Consider the following 23,212-nt stretch of genomic DNA (forward strand, 5'->3'; position numbering starts at 1 on the left):
GGATAGGAACGGTGAAATTAAGGAGTTGAAGCAATATATTGGGGGGGGGGGCAGGTAGAAAAGAAACCCAAACAGAAAAGATGATGCAAAATGTTGTGATTCGTATGGAGTCATTTAGTCATTCTAATGATATTTTGCTCAGACAAAACTATTTTCTTATTATATCTGTTAAGCACACAGTATTACCAAGCAATGCAGTTTTAAATGGTGACAACACAAGTTGTGATCTCCTTGTGAAGGGATTTGGGAAAGTCAGACTTTAAAAGAAAGTGTTTAGCCGTCTCTGTCTATTTTCGAAAAATGGATGGAAGATAAACAGTAATGTAAACTACGATACAGTGTTATGGTCTATCATTCATGGCCTGTGACATTCGATCACCAACGTAAATAGTATTTAGTAGCAATTGTTGGTTTTAGATTGAGGTAGACTTTGTAACTACGTCAGGATGATTCTTTCTTACTTCTTCAGGTGGCACGTTCCATGTTGGAACGCAGGAGCTAATCTGTGTTACATTCAAATGCTTGTAGTGGCGAGAGTTTTGGTTTTCCTATTTAGTTTCATGGAAGACTTGAAAATGTTGCACCTTTGGTGATATCTGTTATTATTCACATCGTTTCGAGAGAAAAAAACATTCTTAGGAGTTGTTTCTCATATATTGTACAGTTTTCACAAATGTGACCAGTGTCATCAAATATGGGTAAATACTACAAATTTTGCAAATATCTTTACAAACAGGCAATGGATCCAGTTTAGATTTAATACATAGTATACAGTTTACGTTCTAACAGGCTGTCTCATAAATACATTTAATATGCGCGTGCCAAATGACATCGCTGATAATTATAATGCTCATATGTTTGCGCAGTGTTACCTCTTGAATATTTGTTTCGGCCATGATTAATGGTGGATGGCGATGATATTGGATGGTGGTTATGGTTTGGTTTGCGTGATAATAACATTGATTTGTGTCTTAACCTGATTAAATGTAACCAAACAACACCTAGACCATTCAAGTACCTTGTCAGTATCTGAGATTAAGATTTCACTTGCTAGCTCTGATCATCAGCTATCAATTGGTTATCATAAGAAAAGAGTAAATTGTTTATTCTTTATTGCCTGCAATATGACTGATACAAAATAATAACGATCCCAAAATGAACGCTGTTTTGTCCAATTTAGCAATGCCTGGAACAAAGTTAAATGACGGAGGAAGCCAGACCTACATATAGGAGGATATATATATATGTAGATATATACGGTGAATGAGTGCGCATCGTATTTGCCTTCTTAGTACTAGTGTTTACATATACAGCCTCGATAAATCATTCGAGAGAAGTGCATATGGTGCTATGTTCGATTCTTCGTCTAAGTGAAGCATGCCGACAAACGCGGTTGTAATGGTTCCACTGGTTTCGTGGCTGTTGAATGCGTAAAGGGGGAAGCTAACAGGCAATTGTGGTACGTAGACTGATCTATGCATTCACTGAGTCAAACCGTTAGACTCCATTTTGTATGAACTATAACGGATCATCATGTTTTATCTATATTTACAGTCTCCTTAATGACATTAGCGTAAAAAAATGACACATGTACGTATTATGATTTAACGGCACGTCAGCACATTGATTGCTATATGGTGCAGGTTAAAGGTAATGTGAACACGAAAATGATTCATCTAGACGCGTGTCTTGGTGGCTAGTCCTACGATGTAAGACATATCACGTGTTTTTATTGTAATGCCATCATCCCACCCACCAGAACAAAAATAGCGGGTGATGTGTCTTACGTTGTAGGACTAGTCTTAGTGTCCAGCTGGTGCTCCCGACCCACATACTCCTCGCCTACTTCTTTATGCCCCACCCACCGATGTTTCAAGATCGGCCACTGACTGCAGTATGCCGATTGCTTAATTATTTATAAAGAGAATATTTAATTAATTAAGAAAAGAACAAAATATTTTTTGATAAAAGAGAATATTTAATTAACTGACAATCAGGTTCGGCCCTAGGGCAAGGCGAACGAGGCAACCGCCTTGGGCCCCGCGCGTTCAGGAAATAAACTCCGCAGTGCAATTTATTTTTGCAAGGGGCCCCGCGCTCATCGCTTGCTGCCTTGGGCCCCGCATGCTGCCTTAGGCCCCCACACATCCTAGGGCCGGGTCTGCTGACAATGGAACAAAATATATTTTGTTAATTACACGTTTTAAAACTTTGTACTACAGCAGTTATAATTCATTATAATACTTATAGCCGTGATATACCAACTGTCACCTTAGCCTGCGAGAATGTTAACAAAACGTAGCAGGGATGATTAAAAAACGACCCAGATGCATATATTTGAGTCATGTGTTCATGCTGTTAGTCTCCATATCATTAAACCATATGACCTCTGTAATTCTGTTGTTTATATAACGTACTAATTTCTCACACTGAACAACAAAATACAAGCAATATTAGTTGATATTTATATATGGTGGTGGTCTACATTTTGTGTTGTTGATAGGTTTTTAGCAGCACTTTTAACCAGTGCTGGATTAAGGTCCTTAGGCCTTGGGCACTTCTTTAATAAAAACATTGACATTGATATGACTCAGCCTCCATATGTATACACTTTCCAGTAGAAAGGTTTCGTCGGTATAACCGGTAAGTTTAAACTAAAGAGGATAAATATAGTGACAAAATTATCTAGATCATAAAAATGAAAGACTTTATTATTATGGAATAATGCAGGCTAAATGTAAATGACTTTAGAATATTTGTGTTAAATTCATAATTAAGTTGCCTTTAAAATGTTAGCGATTTGACTACATTTAAAGTAACTAAACTAGTCAGATAACATTATTTGGTTTTTAAACAAATCAATGATGAATACAAATAATAATTATATTTTAAAAAATGCCTTATAATTTATCACAAACCTCCCAGAATAATATTTTGACCTCTGCGAATTCAAAAGCGCCGAGCAAATATTGTCGTTTTTCGGAGTAATTTCAACGACATCAGATCCTCCCGTAGTAGTTATCGGTCCCTGTATACCGACGGTTCAAACGATTAGAAAATGCTGAGGTGGCGTTGCAGTACCTTACGGCACCATGTTTACCGGATAAAGCTCTATTTTTTTTGCCGCCGCAATTACAGCCACGCTCAGAACTATATTACGACCTCCCAAAAATGAAATGTTGTCTTTTTGGATTTCTTTTTCTCACTCGAAGTCTTGTAAAACCTGAAATTTGATAACCGTTCATATCCGAAGTCTTAATGAAACATGATATGCTCATACAGCCTAGAAACAAAACAAAACTAGTCTGTACTGTTGGCTGCCTGGCCACAATGGTATAAAGGGTAATTAAAGCTCATATCAAGCAGCCAACGCTTCCATGCAGTCACCCGTTTCCGAATGGAAGATTCCATATTCTTACCTCTGTTGTTATATAACTCGGCATGCCTCACATATTTGGCAAAATATGTGGAATGAAAATTCCACAAACGGTCTTCAGAACACCGAGCCCACCATATGAAAGTGCCAACCGTAATGTAGATGTACGTGTGTCGTTAGCGTATCGGCCTCATATACTCGAGTCATGCATACATCCTGAAGGTTGTACCACTACCAGGGTTTATGTCATGCAAGTGCCCGCTGACACTGGAACACATTCTTGTATTTTGTGTCTACTTCCACACTGTGAGACAGAACTATTTTGATGTGAGCTCCTTGAAGAAACTTTATAAATATTAGGTTCGTCCACTCATTAGTTATCGCTTTAGTTTGGTTATCGTTATTTAGGAGATGATCGACCACGGTGTTATTGCCTCTCAAACGGTGTTATTGCCTCTCAATCTGTCGTTCCATTACCCTAGTTGGTCCGTATGAAAAATCAATTATACTCCTAATAAGGAATCTTAAACCATCGCAGGCTAGCGGTTTATCGCGGGCCTAGCTCATACGTTAAAGTTAATTGTTATGTGTTACGCTGACCGCGACAAGATTGACTTTATTGATCATACATTAATATATTTCTGTTACAATGAAGATGTACCTTTGGCTTTTTGTGTGAAAAGAATGCGGTTATGTATGTTTTGACCTTGCATTTTGTAGATTTTTGCATATGTTGCCTTTTTCGTTTATTTTGCATATCTTACCGTTGGATGAGTTTGGGTTGGCTCCTGTGGCGACGCCTTATGTCGCCTAGGCACTAAATAACATACATGTCTTGCTGTACTATAAAACGTCAAATCAAAGCAAACAACTATATGCTCTCACGTGAGATAAAGTCTAATATATATTGAAGGATCTATCAACTTGGTCTTCCAGAATGTATAATAATATATTTTTGCATTCATTCCAGAAAGTCGCGTAACATAGCTGACAAGGCATATTCTTCAAATCAAGACACTTGTAACTACATGTGCAAAGGTAGAAATGAAATACAACTGTGGATCAAGATCTCCGTTACTTGGACGACCCAGACGTTCATACCTCATCTTCCTAAGCTTCGTAGGGTCTCTTTTTCTAATGACTTGGATTTTAAAAGGACCAATATGGGGCATTTCAGAGCCAGCAGTGGACATGAATATGTATAGTCAAAAAATGAACAGCCTGAAAAAGTTACTTCGAGAAGGAATTACGGATGATGATCCTAATTTAATTCAACTCATACGAACCAATTTTGTTTTTTTACCCGAGATAAAGCCTTACAACTTGAAGAATCCATATATGCTTGATTATTCGTGTGGTCAGAGTGGTGCTATTGATAAAATCCTTAGTCAAAAGGTAAGTGAGGTTTTCTTTTACCTTGACTATTAAAAGTTGTCGCGGGTATCCTGACGTGGCTGTTGGCTTGAGCGTTTCATGCTTTAGCATTCCATTTGTTTTAAGCCTTTGGAACAGGTTGGCAAATTATTTTACTTTCTATATTTCTTTAACTTTTTCTGTTATCATGTACTTTTGCACAGTTTGTATTTGACTGCCTGGTTATAATATATTGTAGAGATTAGTTATAAGACCAGCCAACTGACAAAATAAGGTCCTGATTTATAACATGAGCCATATGTGTCCGAATTAGATGTACCGTTTTTCTCTTTATTCATTCCATTATATATAAAAATACATAGAATTAAAAACAGTTCATGCGAACGTAACAATAATGTAATTACAAATCATTTCCTAAGGTATATTATTTTGAATTGTTAATATGCGCAAGAAACCTGTTAAATGTAGGAAGAACCGGGCTGAGGTGGGCGCATTTGGTGATGCACTCTGAGGGTATCCTGCTATGTGTCGCCATACCATTAACTAAGGGAAAGTTTACCTCTCCATTACTTTCATAACAGGATGATGTGAGAGGTACACTGAGAGAAGTTAATGATCAAAACTGAATATATCTGAAAATATTTAGCTTACAACTGATGCCTGATACTTCCACTGATGTCTTAGTGAAGTCATATAGCTGATCAGGTTGTTACAGTACATGTATTGCTACTAGTCGGTCAAAATCATATAAACTATTCTCCCAGTTAATCGGAGGAAGTAGGTTATGTTGTTCTACCAGCTTACTAGCATTATTGTTCGGGGCTACTTGACGCAATAAACGGGTTAACTAGAATCATTCTTCAACATTGAGACCGCTCGGGTGGCCTAATGGTTAGAGCGACCGCCTTGGATGCGGGAGGTCGTGGGTTCGAATCTCTGACTGAGTCATACCAAAGACTTATAATAATGCTACTAACAGCCGCCTCGCTCAACATTAAAAGGTTAGTGTTAGGACTGGTCGCCCTGGTGTTCAGGATAATGTGACTGGGTGGGACATGATGCTACATGTCTGCGACATGATGCCCCACTGCTAGACATCAATATAAACTGCCACAGTGGAGACATCGTAACAATATGACTGAAAATTTGTTAAAGCTACGTTAAAATTCCACCACACACACACACACACACACACACACACACATTTTTTATCTTCTCCATTAAGCAACGTGAAACAGGATTCCATTTAATTGAATCATAGAGTAAGATATATTTGTCGGATATCCTGCTTAGTTAAAAGGTATGGTCAAGTGTTGTTAAAGACAGCTTAGGTGTTAAGTACAATCTCAGACTCCGAAAGCTCTACTTTCGCATATCACCCCACACCCGCGCATACTGATTTTTATGAGATTTATTCCTAAATATGCCGGGTCTGGGGCCTCATATGTACTATATTGCTTTCAAAAGAAAAACAAAGACGAGTTTTAGGATATATTTGTCCTGACAAATGCTGGGTTTGAGATCCAAAAATTGTACATTTTTTACAAAGAAATGCATGACCGACTTTTATGGGATTTTGTTCGTTAGCAGGATATGTTTGAGACCCAAAATAGTGTACGGTATCATTTTGGCCTGTTTTATATGATTGATTTAATTATATCTGAATTAACTGTTTGTAATTTTTTTAATCTTTTAGTTTTTCTTTATATGTCAAAATAATGTAGTTTTGTTTGTTAGGACCTTATACTTTTTTCTCAGAAAATAAAATAGTTTGACCTTGACTATTCGTTTTAGTAAACACCAGGTGTTGACGTTGATCCTGACCTTGATTCAAAATTAGTAGCAACCACGTAAATAAGTTCTATTTTTATTTTAAAATGATTGGTTGCTGTCGAGGTCATGATGGGGCTATGTGGTGTAAAATGTAAACAATTTTTTAAATTTTATTTCCTAGAGTAAAATGATTGCTTTTCGTCAGGGTCACACCTGTATGTAATTTTTAACAAGTAAATAATTTCTACGAGGTTCTGGAACATGATCACGTGACCGCACTTTTGCGTTTTAGAATACGATATAACATTTGTTTTGGAGACATAATCTCAGTTGGTTTTTTCTTTACACTGGAAGGTGTTGTGTCGCTTGGAGTTATTTCAAATTACGTGGATTTAAAAGGATTAATTATTTTTTCCTGGAAAATACGTGTGCTCATATGAAATTCCTGAGCAAAGACAGCTCTTATGAACATTTATGCAGATTTCCAAAACAGGAGAGATATTGCATATTTCTTCAAGGAACTGTAGACTTCAACGCTACAGGTTACAGCATACGTCATCGCCTTCCATCTTGGATTCTTCCCCGGGAATTGAACTTGAAATCATTAGAATATTTTGTAATCAGGGCTTCAAAAATTTTATTCGTGGATTATTCTTGGATTATTTTTGGATTTGATTCCTAAAACCGTAAGTTCATATTTTTTTTCATTTTTACAGAATATCTCCAGGGAAATAAATTATTATATTTTTCAAACCCTGTTATTTTCACTCTTTCTTGTGTTACTGTTCATTCGAGCCTAAAGCCTTAACATAAGAGCCCCCAAAATACAAGGCCGATTTTCATCAGATTTTGTCCCTAAATATGCCGGGTTTTATATCTTTTATTTTCCAAAAATGTACAAGGATATTTAACAGGATTTTTTTCTTCTTTAAATATGCCTTGTTTGAGACTCAGACGTACGATATTATTATTCTTTTACGTATTAACCTTTCAGACCCAAGATGAGTCCTGCTGCTTTAACCCTTAGTCCGTTTACTCTTTTCTCTAGATCACCAAATCACCTCAGGTTTTTCTGTGTATTGGTTGTTTATAATTTTAGAAATATAGAGAACACTATAGCAGCATTATTGCTTCAGTGTCTGATACTACAATATATTGATAATAGGGTGACAGGCGATTTGGTGATTGGAAGGCAGTTATTTATAACTTATACGTGGGTCACCGTCTGTGAGTATTCAACCAGACTATCGTCAAAGCTTAGGGACCAAGCGTTTAATTTTTTCCATGTACGTTTATCTGCTGGTGGAGGTTGCTATTTCTCAAAATTATATGGAGGCCCGAAGTTTTTATTAGCATAAAGAATGTCATGCTCCTGACAAAGAACAGTAAATGTTCGGTCCTTTAAAGACCGTATATTACTATAAAATTAAAGTCTTATAAAAATCTACCTTTTTAAACCAACCATCCAAAATCTTACTTTCAATGATAGGCAAATGTAACTGGCCAGGATAATTTGGATTTTGCCATCACTTTGTTGTTTGTTTTTTTTTTTGTGCATTAATAATTATTTCTTGTCATGTATATATTATGTATTTTATTAAAACTGTCCCTCCCACTTACTTGTATGAAATATTGACCAGGGGCATAGCGGCATTAGTTTTTAGTTGCGCCCCTACTGTGCCACAGAGAACAGTTATACCAGCTGGAAATGATTAGAGATAGAATAGCCTGAGGGACTAATTCTGAAAAAGTAAAAGAAAAACTTTTACGAGATTAACTGAAACTACAAAAAGCACTGACTATATGCAGTGTAGACGAATAATCCATAATGCAGATTCGAAATTTGCATAATGAAGCAGCTACATCAGAAGTTCATGGTGTGAAAATGAAGATAAAAGGAAAGAAAATGACATGACCCAAGAAAGCGGAATCGACGTACAGAAATACAAAAGGAAAGAAAATGGCACGACCAAAGAAAGCGGAATCGATGTACATGAAATCAGACTCCAGATTATTCAACTGTGGTAAATGTGGCAAACTACATGCATAACGTAGGTGTCCAGCCTATGTAAAAATTTGCTACAGGTATATTAGGACAGACTTTTTTAGTACAAGTAACACGATTGAAATTTTCTCTAAATTGTATTAAAGTAAGTTTTGATTAGATTATATTGAAAGTAATTTTTTTATTAAAATATATTGATATTAAATCCATTTATTTCGGTATTACAATAATATACTATTTAATTAAGATTGTGCCCTTATGAGCAAAAGGCAAAACCGTCTTGTACATACATTTCCCATGTATCATAAGTCAGCAAAAAACTACATTCAGTAAGTTGTGTAGATAGATGAACTAGACGAATTCCAAAGATTTTTCTAAATGAGTAAATGAGCTGATCTAACAGAATTGTCTACATAATGACGCACATAGACCCAGGCGATAATCTTTAAGAAATTATGGAGCCTCACTTTGAGATTCTGACGAACCACAAGAACCTGACCTATATTGGCTTTGTCCTAAGGAACTGATATTAAAAGCGTCAATCCACGGGCATGCCAGTTCTTTAGTCAGAAACTCAAAGAGTCTTCTGTCTTTACATGTAAGATTATCGTCTATATACAAATTTTCATATTGTATAAGGATTTTTAGTGTTAAGATGTTAATCTAACATCAGTACGTTGCAATATTAGACTATTTTAATATTTCTTTCCTATTCTTTAATATAATGTATTGGAAAGTCTAATTGTTTGAAGAACTTATATTTACTTGTAATTATATTGTTGATTATAGTAAAAAAGCAACGTTCGTTACCAACTTCATATTCAGTAATAGTTAATTTAGAAATAAAATACTCTTTAAATAATAGAGTTTAATATGTTGACATTTTAGAATAAATTCAGTAAAATATATTTCAATTACGATATTAGTCTGAAATACTGAATTTTAGATTCTTTGGCATATTGAATTTTAGATTCTTTGGCTGTCGTGAATCCATTTGATATTTAATTATCTGTGTATTCAAAGTGACATCTCTTTCAAGAGGACTGAACTTCTCTCTCTCTCTCTCTCTCTCTCTCTCTCTCTCTCTCCATGGAAACACTTGACCAAGAGTTTATGAGACAGTTCTTCTCATAAAAGCACACTAGACTATATTTCTGATAAAAGGTATAAAAACAGCATAATTTTCTGAAATGCAGCAAGACAAAATGTATTTCAGAAATATCGAGTTCTCGTAACAAAATCTCCGTATCTTGCATGCTTTTTATTAGACGTCCACTGGCTTGTTTAATTAGACGTCCACTCCTTGTTCGAGTCTCCCCTGTGTGGTTTTGGCTCATTGATAACTAATGGCGTCTTATCGTTTAGTTCAGTTTCAAAGTCGTATGATGTGATGTTGTAGTTGTAGGGTTTAACGCCATTTTTCAGCACAAGATAGGCTAGTATTAATGGTGGAGGAAGAACCCGGAAAACCCCCGGAAAGAACCAGCGACCCACGAGAAGCTACTGGCAAGCTTTCTCACATAACCACATTAGCCGAATCTGAGACTCGAACCCACGCAGAGGTCAGATGGCAGTGATCCGTAACGGTGAGCGCTTTAGGCCACTCGGCCACTCGGGGCCCCCGTATGATGTGAAAACCTGGATGGTGCTATATACATGAGAAAGCAAAGACGTTTGTTACAAACAAAAGATACATTGCCAGAGATATTATGATACATACGAAGATACTAACAAGGACGTTACTGAACTGACGGAGAAGACATCATTAGTTATCACTGAGTAGAACCAGAAAAGAGATTCGAACAAGGAGTGGACGTCTAATTAAAAAAAAGCCTGCAAGATACAAAGATTTTGTTACATGAACTCGATAATATTCCAGAATAATATTTTGTCTTGTGACTATTAGAAGTGGTTAAGACTGTAATAATACATTTGTTATATCACTTCAGTTTATATGCAGTGATAAAAACTGGACTGAAGAAACAACAAAATATTAGGACACTAGAATTTAATGGCAATGACAATCAGGCACCTTGTGTTTGCGTTCAGGAATGTAAGAATGATTGTGAATGTTATAGGGCTAGAACTTAATTTTAACTACAATTAGAAGTACTCACCAGCAACTGTTTGAAATATATATTAATGTGTAAAATAGAACTTGGCCAAGTTTGAATATATTTACAACAAAGATATTAAAAAGAAAACGGAGAAATGACCATGTAAATAATTATTAAATTCAAAACAAAAACCACAAAGCTAATTTTATGGGGAAGTTGTGGTAATATATGGTTCCAACATTCTTTTGATTCAAATGATCTGACAGTTACAGTTCACATAAGGTCAGCTCCAATATCCACGTTCTGTTGTAATGCTCGATGCCTTGTGATAACATTAGCATGTGAAAATGGAGTGTTTATGTTTTCTCTGTTGTTACTCTTATGTATGACAGGCCCGAGGAATGTGGATAGTTCCCAGCTGAATGTCCCTTTGCTATTAACATGAATGTGAGCTAGACCGAGTTTTCTCTGACCCATGTCGCACCATTTTTGATATTTGGACATTTATGTTAGGGTTTAAGGTCAGAGTCCATTCCCTATCAAAAACTTGGAATTCGTCGACACCATATGGTGTCGGCATGGGGTAGCCGCTTATTAGCCCTAAGCCGGCCATCTCACCTCTGTCTGCGTGGGTTCGAGTCTCAGATTCAGCCAATGTGGCTGTGTGAGAAAGCTTGCCAGTAGCTTATCGAGGGCCGGTGGTTCATTCCGGTGATTTCCCGGGTTCTTCCTCCACCATTAATACTGGCCGCCAGGTATAGCTTATCGTGTGCTGACAAAATAGCGTTAAACCCTACAACAACAACAACAACAAAATACCTTATAACTATGTTTATAAACAATTACTGAAGGCTATACAAGCAGATATGTGTTACTCAGAAGTGACCCCATCATAAATACAAAAATTCACTCCTTGGACCCCGACTAAATAATTTGAATAGAGTTTTGTCTTCGTGTGTTTTAAATGAAGGTCTTATTTTGACTTACAAATATATTTTCTCTGACACAATTTGACAGATATCCTACATTGGAGCTTGTATATGGTGTAGGAATATATACATGCTGATATCATTTAATATCATTCCCAAAAAGCATCATACATGTGCATTGGGGAGGGGGTCAATTTTTTAATTTTTTAAAACTTTCATCTAAATTTTTCAAATAAAAATTAATTTTTTATTTTTAATTTCATTTTATTTTTTCATAGTCAATATACATAACATATTCAAATTTCATGTGTCTATCTTTAATAATAAAGATTTTATGCCAGTTTAAACTTTACTCGAATACTGCACTGAACAGGACCCAGAACACAATTACTTTTACTATATGTTCTCTATATTTGTTTCTGAGTACTGACCTTTCCACTGTGTGACAATCAATACAAACCATATGTTAATCTAAAATACCTTCTAACATGATTTCACGGTGAAGTTCTTGTCAGAGGTTGACCGGCTCTTTTTCGATATGCTAGACTGTTAGCAGAGGAGCATGTAAACAGAACACAGATTTCTCTTCCGGATCATCACCAAGGCCCTATTGCTTACTGTTCACTGTCGCCAAAATACACACGGACAACCACACACTAAGCTCATATTCTCAAGAATAAAGAATTACCTTTAAATCCCTACCAAAAAATGTATAAATAAAACTCTTCTATCACCACCAAAATGAGAGAGGAAAAAAATGTTCCAAAAATAGACTAGAACTACATTTGTGGGTACTGAACTGGAAGTACTAATTGTGACCTGATTCCTGAAAGGCCCCCAAAAAATTGGCCAATTTTATTTACACTTTTATATCTGCATGCCACACGTATTTCAACTTTATACATGAAGTCTTTTTGAATTTCCCTGCAAACAAGACATTTGACACCTGCCAGAAAGTGTGTAGTGCTGATGTTCCACAGGGAAGTTTTGGTCCAAGTGCTCTTGATGTTGTTGTTGTTGTTGTTCTAGGGTTTAACGCCATTTTTCAGCACAAGATAGGCTATATAACTGGTGGAGGAAGAACCCTGAAAAACCCACGAGAAGCTACTGGCAGGCTTTCCCACGTACCCACGCTAACCGAGCCTTGGACTCGAACCCACGCAGACAGAGGTGAGATGGCAGTGATCCGGAACGGTTAGCCGTTTAGAGCACTTGGCCACTCCTGGCCCTCTAAGTGCTCTTGAGAAACCAAAACTAAATTTGCTATATCTTCTTCAATTATAGGAATTTTTCAATGCAGTAAAAACCTAATTGTAATTCAAGATAAGGCCTGTCTGAATGTATGTTTGAAATTTAAAAATATTTATAAATTAAATTTTACTGGAAATTTAAATAAACATCTGAATTTTTAAAACTAAATTGTATTGAAAACTTAAATTTTCATGCAAGTTTTAAAACTCATTTTGACAAATTTTAAACAGCAAGGATGACTAATGAATGTTATCTAAAACAAAATGTTAGTTTGGGTCTGTACAAAGGATAACATGTTTCCCAGGGATAGTGAAGCGACATAGCTCATAGTGATTTTGGCAGCAAACCGCAGTATGCCTATCCAGATGCATACAGGTTGGTGTACACACTAAAGAAACAATGACAGGTGTCATGTTCCACATTTATTGTGTCAGGTACTTAGGCAGTTGTTTGTATAACTAATAGTGCACTCAGATTTAAAATTCTGATGGGACCACTACCATGTTTTATAGCAAAAAATGCATTCCATTTCAGTGTCGATAACTACAAAAGGCGACATTGGGATAGGAAAATACAGTTTCTAGGAATGCGATACCTTACTGAAAAATGGTGCAAATCTCTCTCATGAAGACCTAAACCATGTCTTTGAGGTTCTATATATCAGTGTTGTGATATGAACTAATCTTGGTCGCTTATAACAGTACACAGCGCATGTCCTTATGAAACCTTGCTATCACCACTGGGCTACTGAAGAGCTTCCAAGCTGATCCAATTCTAACACTTTGTTTCAGATACCAGGCTAGACCTGAAAAGATATAACATGTTTCACTCAATTTTAGAAAACAGTAAGATGTAGGTAAATGAAGTTTAAATGTGTTAGATATGGTGATTGGGAAAAAAAAAAACATTAAGGTTGCAAGCATGGGAAAAATATTAAACTTGACAGAGTGACATTAAGAAATGTGAAGCAATAGCCATGTATTAAAGTGATAAATTAGAGATGGGGTTTAGTGTATATATATATATATAACCTTTATTACCGACAGAACAGAGTTTAATTGATTTGACATATGCAAAAAACCACATAGTTAGTACTGTTCATACAGAATGTGTGTGTGTGTGTGTGTGTGTGTGTGTGTGTGTGGGAATTTTAACGTAGCTTTACAAAACATTCAGTCATATAGCTACGATGTCTACAGTGTGGCAGTTTATGATGATGTCTAGTACTGGGACATCATACCACAGACATGTAGCATCATGTCCCACCCAGTCACATTATCCTGATACTAGGCCGACCAGTCCTATCAGTAACCTCTTAATGCTGAGCGCCAAGTGAGGCAACTGTTGATAGCATTTTTATAAGTTTTTTTTGTATGACTTGCGCGGGAGTTCGAACCCGCGACACCCTGCATCCGAGGCGGACGTTTTAACCATCATACAGTGCACTGTTGCATGCATGAGTTAAAAAATGAATGAAATAATAAAAAGCTCAGGTACCTTGCCCACGGCTAATTCGAGTTTCCCTTTAATTACGGCTTATCGTTTGTGTGAAGTTAATGTGCCAAAAAGCAAAATATTTTTTACTGTGAACTGTTATTACTGTGAACTGTTATTACTGTAACTGTTATTACTTAACTGTTATTACTGTGGAATGTTATTACTGTGAACTGTTATTACTGTAACTGTTATTACTGTGAACTGTTATTACTGTGAACTGTTGTTACTTAACTGTTATTACTGTGAACTGTTATTACTTAACTGTTATTACTGTAACTGAAATCAACACGATCCAATATGTAGTATGAATTTTTTTTTTAAAGTCGACAAATAACCTTTAACATCGCCTTTGTGGTCAAAATATTGCTTAATTGTTTTTTTATATATTATAAAACATCTTTTTTACATTAGCTTATATAGTTTCAGAGAAATGAGGTAAGTGAATTGTCACCTGTCAGTCATATAAAAAAAGCTTGAAAACATTTGCCGCTGTGGCTGTCCATTTAGCTTTGGAAAAGTGATTTTTCCTGGCCAGTGTTTTTTTTTTTTTCTTTTTTTTTTCTTTTTTTTTTTTAAATTATCCCGTTTTTCTATTTATATCTTCTTCATTTTTCAGTATCTAGTGTCTATAATGGAGTCTAAATACAGTATGATAAATGTCCTGGGTGTATTGTACTGTTTGTTATTAGTTACTGGATTATGTTCTTCAGTTTAACTTTGCGATGCCATTTAATTTTGATGTACATGCAGTTTCTGTTTTAATGAGTAAATTGTTCGTGTTACTTTTTTTATTTGCATGTTTGCCAGAATTGCAGCTTATCTGTTTTTCAAAATGTCAACCGTAACTAAAGTATCCCGCAGTTAGTAGTAGTCCAACCTATAACGACAAAGAGAATCGAGACCGACAGATATTTCTAGTCACTGACACGGGCTGGTGGGAGTCATCGGGAAGCAGACCGAAAATAAATATTGCTAAAAGTGACAGGATGAAAAAGTTAGGCTGGAAGGGGTCTAATCTAACGGGGCATATCACTGTTATCCAATTGAATTCATATTATAGGCAAAATATGTTAGATCGGTATTTCAGTGTGAGAAATCGTGGCCGCCTTAATGCTACAATCATAAATTTTCCTGTCGGCATACCGAACTAACATATTTGGCATGTACATTTCTTAAACGTATCGGATGTAAACATAAATGTCACTGCTCGAGATCAATTGTCGTCCCGTCAGCCACTTGTTCCAACACTTATCTTCCGTCTGCCCCCGACTACAGTTTGATTAAAATTAGACATCCGCTGTCGTACGTGAAGATCTGACGACGACCGCTATAGGGTCATGTTGGTGACCTTTGCATTAATCAAAGGGAATGCAGCTTCCAGAAATGTGAAAAGTGAATCAGATCGTTCGGTACGCATTCTTGCTCTTCATCCACACTGCTAAGTCTCCAAACGCGAAGTGTGTGTGTATGTGTGTGTGATTTGGATTTTTAACGTAGCTTTAACAATTTTTCAGTCATATCGCTACGATGTTTGCAGTTTGGCAGTTTATAGTGATGTCTAGCACTGGGGCATCATGCCGCAGACATGTAGCATGATGTCCCACCCAGTCACATTATCCTGACACCAGGCCGACTAACCTCTTACTGCTGAGCGCCAAGCCAGGCAGCTGTTAGTACCATTTTTGTACGTCTTTGGTATGACTCAGCCGGGGATCGAACCCACGACCTCTCGCATCCGAGGCGGACGCTCTAACCACTAGGCCACCGGATCTGTCCAAACGCGAAGATGTAAAATGTCATCTGATTGTTTGATAAAATTAGCGATTATGGTAATAGCATAGGTTACCAGAACATGACCCCAAAGCAGCAATGGAGATAATATTTTAATCAGATTGCCCTTGCCTAACAACAATATATACCGCATGCAGATAAGAAACAGATGTACATATATGATGGGAAACAGAAGGCGTACATATGACATTTTTAATCTAGTTGCGGGTTAACTAGAACAGCTTTTGCAATAAAATCTTGAACGGAAGAACAATTATATAAGACAGTAGTTGAAATATTATACCCAATATATCTCTTTAGCTTTTGTTTTCTTTTCTTTCATATTCAGTGGAGAGAGGCTGCTACATAGAGGCATATCTATCTGTTTTACTTTTATTCCCCTTCTTATTCATAGGAGAAAGGATTTTACATAGAGGTATATCTGTCTATTTTACTTTTTTCTTCTTATTCATAGGAGAAAGGATTCTACATAGAGGCCGGCGCTTATGACGGAGAATCAATATCCAACACACTCTTCTTTGAGAAGGTTAGAAAATGGAACGGTCTGCTGATCGAACCGGATCCGTTTGTGTTCGAAAGACTAAGGGCCAAGAACAGGAAGGCTATACTGGTTAATTCATGTCTAAATATTAAACCACAGCCTTCCATAGTAAGTGTTCTGGCAATTTTTATGCTGGAGTTTTTGTTATATTGTGACCTTTAAAGTTAAAATAATAATAATAATAATAATAATAACAATAATAATAATAAAAACATGGTGATGATTTTGATAACAAAGGTAATGTTGACAAGAATAAAGATCGCAACTACGAAAATGAAGACGATTTTGATGGTGACTACTGTTTACACGATTCGTGCTCGTTTTCTTTCTTAATTAGGATTCTGTTAAAGAAACTTTGTCAAACTTATGGCTTTGTAAAGGAATGTTTGTTTGAAATTTATTATTCTGTAAAAGAAACTTTTTAATTTAGGACTGTAAAAAAAAACCAAGATAAATAGCGATAGAGGACTTAAAGATGAAATCACTGTGACATACATACATACAGACAGACAGGCAGACAGACGCACACAGACAGACAGACAATAGTCTAGTAGAGCATCCATCAAATTGTTAGCACTTTTTCACACTGTTTAAACTGCATACTTTTGTATTTCAGCTTCAGTTCAACAGAGGTAATGAAATGGGACGAGTTTGGGTAGATCAAGAAGACAAAAACTGGGTCAAAGACATGAAAATGAAAGTGAATGTTATCGAAGTGCCATGCTTTTCCCTGTATTCAATTCTTTTGGCTGTGAATCAGACTAATATCGATTACTTTAGCCTTGATATCGAAGGCAGAGAACTCTCGGTTCTGCAAAGCATTCCGTTTGAGAAAGTTAATATTGACACTTTCACTGTAGAATATTTGAATGGTGAAGATAACTACTCCAGGGAGATAAAGTCCTTTATGGAGAAAAATGGCTACCAGCACGTTACAAATCTGCCCGGAAATAAAACATGTACAGCTCGAGACGCTTTGTTCAAAAAGAAATAAATATGTACCAGGAAATCCGTATTGATCTTCGTCCAAGGATAGTTGATTTAATTATATCCCGCCAAGAATTCTCCCTCCGTCGATTCCTCCGGCCGGCTAATCTGGTTTAACTTCTACGTTTAAATCAGTCTTACGCATACTTATCTATAAGGTCGTGCAGTTTGAAGATTGCGGGGCATTCGTGTTTCATGAACACACTCCAAGTTTTAAAACGAATGATTGTTCAAAGGTATGACTTCGTTTTGGAAATTCCTCTAAACATGAGCACGAAACAACTGGAACGTTGCCTTGAGTAAGTTGTGTTTATTCTTAGACGATTAATATTATGCCATGGAAATAGTTTTTTAAAAAATGTTCCTGACGGCTTCACCTCCTGGGCCCCCTTTTATAGGTTCTATCCCCACAGATCTCTTATTAACTTGCTTACGTTCCCATCTGAGCATTTCTGGATCCGCCCCTGATGACTAAAACGACAACTGATGACTAAAATGACAACTGATGACTAAAACATACGACAACTGATGACTAAAACGACAACCTTTGACACAACCTTATATTATCAGTGTCCCAAAAATTCTCCCTGAATTTCGTGCACTTAAAAATAATAGTAACAATGTTATCTTTCATTGTATTAATGTATGTGACATTGCCGGATGGGAACATTATGGAGCTCGATAACGTACCGTAAATTATGAGAATGTTGACTTAGACACTACCATTAGTACTTGCTCATAAGACGAGTCCATTTACAAGTTGCACAGACCCCGATCTCCCGTCACATAATGCGAAGGCAAATCTGTGTCCTTACAGTTTGTTCGGAGTAATCAGTTGAACAAACATCATAGAATCTGATCTGCAGGTGCATTATGCTGCTGCAGATCAGTATCTTTGTTGTTGCAATATGATTTGTCTTATAAGCTAGTATAAATGGTAAGCATCTCTTAAGCTGCGGATAAAATGTATATTGGTTGGATTTATATTGGCATATCAGGTATTAAACGTATCGAGTACTTTTTCCATGGCCTAATGGTTTAAAAAATATTTTTTTTTACCAGCATATGTAAATAATCAGTGAGTGATAAACAAAAATCAATACTTTTTACTTGTATGTTATACTGTGCCCTCAAACGTATGTTATACTTTGCCTCAAGCGTATGTAATACTGTGCCTCAAGCGTATGTAATACTGTGCCCTCAGTAGTATGTTATACTGTGCCGTCAAGCACATTAAGACCCTACCGGTGCAGGACGTGAACGATAATCATATTATTGTCGAGGGCCATACATAACATATATACTTGCCTACAAATACAGAAGTGCAGTAATGGATGCCAATACCTTGTGACACTGCTAGATTTTTTCTGAAATACTCTTGGCAGGCGAAAGTTGACATGTTTTCAGAGAAACATTGAAAGAGCAGAAATCTGAAGAAGAAAATTATGTCTGACGTGGAAAACGATTTACATCAAATAAGGTTAAAAAATTGCTGGAAAAGGTTGTTTAACGCCATTTTTAGCGTATCATAGGTTATATATGACGGCCAGTATAAATAGTGAATAAAATCCATTTAAGAACCACGGATTGACGGGAAGCGATTGGCAAACATTTTCATATACCCACACTGGCTGAGCCCAAGACTCAAACCCACGCAGACAGATGAGATTTCAGTGATGAGTACAGACGAACGCTTTAGACTACTCGGCCAAACGGGGCATCTGCAGGAAAAATGAAAACACAGCACACATTTCATATTACTTTAGACTTTTACTTTTAGGATCTAACAAATATGGAGAAACAGCTCATTAGGAGATGAACGCATAAAAATATGCATGGCGTTCGATTCTGTTTTTTAATAAATAACGAAATAAAATACTAAAAAGAAAGTATATATAGAAGCATCATAAGTAAAGAACATAATGGTGTATATGACAGACTTGACAGGGTGACTACAGCGTGGACAATGTCCTATCATGGGAATTAACGACATCACAGAAAAAATGAAATAAGGAAACATTCAAAACTATGAAGTCGATTCCAACTACATTTTAAATAAAGCTGAAAACCAAATGCAATGTTAAAAACTACAAACCGGTGTAAGATGACTTGAACAAAATAAAGAGTAATGAAATTCGCATAAATGTTAATGAAGTCACGAGGATATGTGTATTAATCAAATTTCAATTATAGAAGGTACAGGAACGATGCCCACACATACTTAATCACTTTGCATGTTGTCTTGCGAAAAATGTTTGCCACTTTCATTTTTAACGCGTTATTAAAACCTTCAATCAAAATGAATTTGTAGAAAACTAACCAAAATCAGCTGATGTGGAAATAGTTGTTCAAAATCTGGATGAAATTAAACTCAGTATATCAGTCATAGTGTTAAGACACAGAATGTGAAGGTAAACTCAGTATATCGATCATAGTGTTAAGACACAGAATGTGAAGGTAAACTCAGTATATCGATCATAGTGTTAAGACACAGAATGTGAAGGTAAACTCAGTATATCGGTCATAGTGTTAAGACACAGAATGTGAAGGTAAACTCAGTATATCGGTCATAGTGTTAAGACACAGAATGTGAAGGTAAACTCAGTATATCGGTCATAGTGTTAAGACACAGAATGTGAAGGTAACCTCAGTATATCGGTCATAGTGTTAAGACACAGAATGTGAAGGTAAACTCAGTATATCGGTCATAGTGTTAAGACAAAGTATGTGAAGGTAACCTCAGTATATCAGTCATAGTGTTAAGACAAAGTATGTGAAGGTAACCTCAGTATATCAGTCATAGTGTTAAGACACAGAATGTGAAGGTAACCTCAGTATATCGGTCATAGTGTTAAGACACAGAATGTGAAGGTAACCTCAGTATATCAGTCATAGTGTGAAGACACAGAATGTGAAGGTAACCTCAGTATATCAGTCATAGTGTTAAGACACAGAACGTGAAGGTAAACTCAGTATATCAGTCATAGTGTTAAGACACAGGACGTGAAGGTAAACTCAGTATATCGGTCATAGTGTTAAGACACAGGACGTGAAGGTAACCTCAGTATATCGGTCATAGTGTTAAGACACAGGACGTGAAGGTAACCTCAGTATATCGGTCATAGTGTTAAGACACAGGACGTGAAGGTAACCTCAGTATATCGGTCATAGTGTTAAGACACAGGACGTGGAGGTAACCTCAGTATATCGGTCATAGTGTTAAGACACAGGACGTGGAGGTAACCTCAGTATATCGGTCATAGTGTTAAGACACAGGACGTGAAGGTAACCTCAGTATATCAGTCATAGTGTTAAGACACAGAACGTGAAGGTAAACTCAGTATATCAGTCATAGTGTTAAGACACAGAACGTGAAGGTAAACTCAGTATATCAGTCATAGTGTTAAGACACAGAACGTGAAGGTAAACTCAGTATATCAGTCATAGTGTTAAGACACAGAACGTGAAGGTAAACTCAGTATATCGGTCATAGTGTTAAGACACAGAATGTGAAGGTAAACTCAGTATATCGGTCATAGTGTTAAGACACAGAATGTGAAGGTAAACTCAGTATATCAGTCATAGTGTTAAGACACAGTATGTGAAGGTAAACTCAGTATATCAGTCATAGTGTTAAGACACAGAATGTGAAGGTAAACTCAGATATCGGTCATAGTGTTAAGACACAGAATGTGAAGGTAACCTCAGTATATCGGTCATAGTGTTAAGACACAGAATGTGAAGGTAACCTCAGTATATCAGTCATAGTGTTAAGACACAGTATGTGAAGGTAAACTCAGTATATCAGTCATAGTGTTAAGACACAGAATGTGAAGGTAAACTCAGATATCGGTCATAGTGTTAAGACAGAATGTGAAGGTAACCTCAGTATATCAGTCATAGTGTTAAGACACAGTATGTGAAGGTAACCTCAGTATATCAGTCATAGTGTTAAGACACAGTATATGAAGGTAACCTCAGTATATCAGTCATAGTGTTACGACAAAGTATGTGAAGGTAACCTCAGTATGTCAGTCATAGGTAAACTCAGTATATCAGTCATAGTGTTAAGACACAGAACGTGAAGGTAAACTCAGTATATCAGTCATAGTGTTAAGACACAGAACGTGAAGGTAAACTCAGTATATCAGTCATAGGTAAACTCAGTATATCAGTCATAGTGTTAAGACACAGAACGTGAAGGTAAACTCAGTATATCAGTCATAGTGTTAAGACACAGAACGTGAAGGTAAACTCAGTATATGTCATAGTGTTAAGATACAGAATGTGAAGGTAAACTCAGTATATCAGTCATAGTGTTAAGACACAGAACGTGAAGGTAAACTCAGTATATCAGTCATATTGTTAAGACAGAATGTGAAGGTAAACTCAGTATATCAGTCATAGTGTTAAGACACAGATTGTGAAGGTAAACTCAGTATATCAGTCATAGTGTTAAGACACAGAATGTGAAGGTAAACTCAGTATATCGGTCATAGTGTTAAGACACAGAATGTGAAGGTAAACTCAGTATATCGGTCATAGTGTTAAGACACAGAATGTGAAGGTAACCTCAGTATATCGGTCATAGTGTTAAGACACAGAATGTGAAGGTAAACTCAGTATATCGGTCATAGTGTTAAGACAAAGTATGTGAAGGTAACCTCAGTATATCAGTCATAGTGTTAAGACAAAGTATGTGAAGGTAACCTCAGTATATCGGTCATAGTGTTAAGACACAGAATGTGAAGGTAACCTCAGTATATCGGTCATAGTGTTAAGACACAGAATGTGAAGGTAACCTCAGTATATCAGTCATAGTGTGAAGACACAGAATGTGAAGGTAACCTCAGTATATCAGTCATAGTGTTAAGACACAGAACGTGAAGGTAAACTCAGTATATCAGTCATAGTGTTAAGACACAGGACGTGAAGGTAAACTCAGTATATCAGTCATAGTGTTAAGACACAGGACGTGAAGGTAACCTCAGTATATCGGTCATAGTGTTAAGACACAGGACGTGAAGGTAACCTCAGTATATCGGTCATAGTGTTAAGACACAGGACGTGAAGGTAACCTCAGTATATCGGTCATAGTGTTAAGACACAGGACGTGAAGGTAACCTCAGTATATCGGTCATAGTGTTAAGACACAGGACGTGAAGGTAACCTCAGTATATCGGTCATAGTGTTAAGACACAGGACGTGGAGGTAACCTCAGTATATCGGTCATAGTGTTAAGACACAGGACGTGGAGGTAACCTCAGTATATCGGTCATAGTGTTAAGACACAGGACGTGAAGGTAACCTCAGTATATCAGTCATAGTGTTAAGACACAGAACGTGAAGGTAAACTCAGTATATCAGTCATAGTGTTAAGACACAGAACGTGAAGGTAAACTCAGTATATCAGTCATAGTGTTAAGACACAGAATGTGAAGGTAAACTCAGTATATCGGTCATAGTGTTAAGACACAGAATGTGAAGGTAAACTCAGTATATCGGTCATAGTGTTAAGACACAGAATGTGAAGGTAAACTCAGTATATCAGTCATAGTGTTAAGACACAGTATGTGAAGGTAAACTCAGTATATCAGTCATAGTGTTAAGACACAGAATGTGAAGGTAAAC

The 23,212-nt window shown here is 36.5% G+C and overlaps 1 protein-coding gene and 1 long non-coding RNA gene across 4 annotated transcripts in view; one reads left to right on the forward strand and one right to left on the reverse strand.

The window, feature by feature from the left end:
* The window catches only part of LOC149794274 (uncharacterized), a 37,044-nt gene extending 33,240 nt beyond the window's left edge, over positions 1-3,804 (reverse strand). The window contains exon 1 of the long non-coding RNA XR_016422986.1: positions 3,420-3,804. This is a non-coding gene — a long non-coding RNA (uncharacterized LOC149794274). The remainder of the gene's footprint in view (positions 1-3,419) is intronic.
* The window catches only part of LOC149794275 (uncharacterized), a 45,820-nt gene extending 27,134 nt beyond the window's left edge, over positions 1-18,686 (forward strand). For 2 of the 3 annotated variants that reach the window (XM_089968431.1, XM_089968430.1), the window contains exons 2-4: positions 4,347-4,771; positions 16,508-16,702; positions 17,211-17,603. In XM_089968431.1, the coding sequence (XP_089824557.1) occupies positions 4,421-4,771; positions 16,508-16,702; positions 17,211-17,588 (924 nt within the window). In that variant the 5' untranslated portion in view covers positions 4,347-4,420 and the 3' untranslated portion in view covers positions 17,589-17,603. Of the gene's footprint in view, positions 1-1,269; positions 1,460-4,346; positions 4,772-16,507; positions 16,703-17,210 lie in introns of those variants that run through there. The other variant, XM_089968429.1, reaches the window with a different exon arrangement.
* The last annotated feature ends 4,526 nt before the right edge of the window (positions 18,687-23,212 follow it).

Source organism: Sinohyriopsis cumingii, chromosome 8, assembly GCF_028554795.1.
Source record: "Sinohyriopsis cumingii isolate HCF-2022 chromosome 8, ASM2855479v2, whole genome shotgun sequence".
NCBI classification, from domain to species: Eukaryota; Metazoa; Mollusca; class Bivalvia; order Unionida; family Unionidae; genus Sinohyriopsis; species Sinohyriopsis cumingii.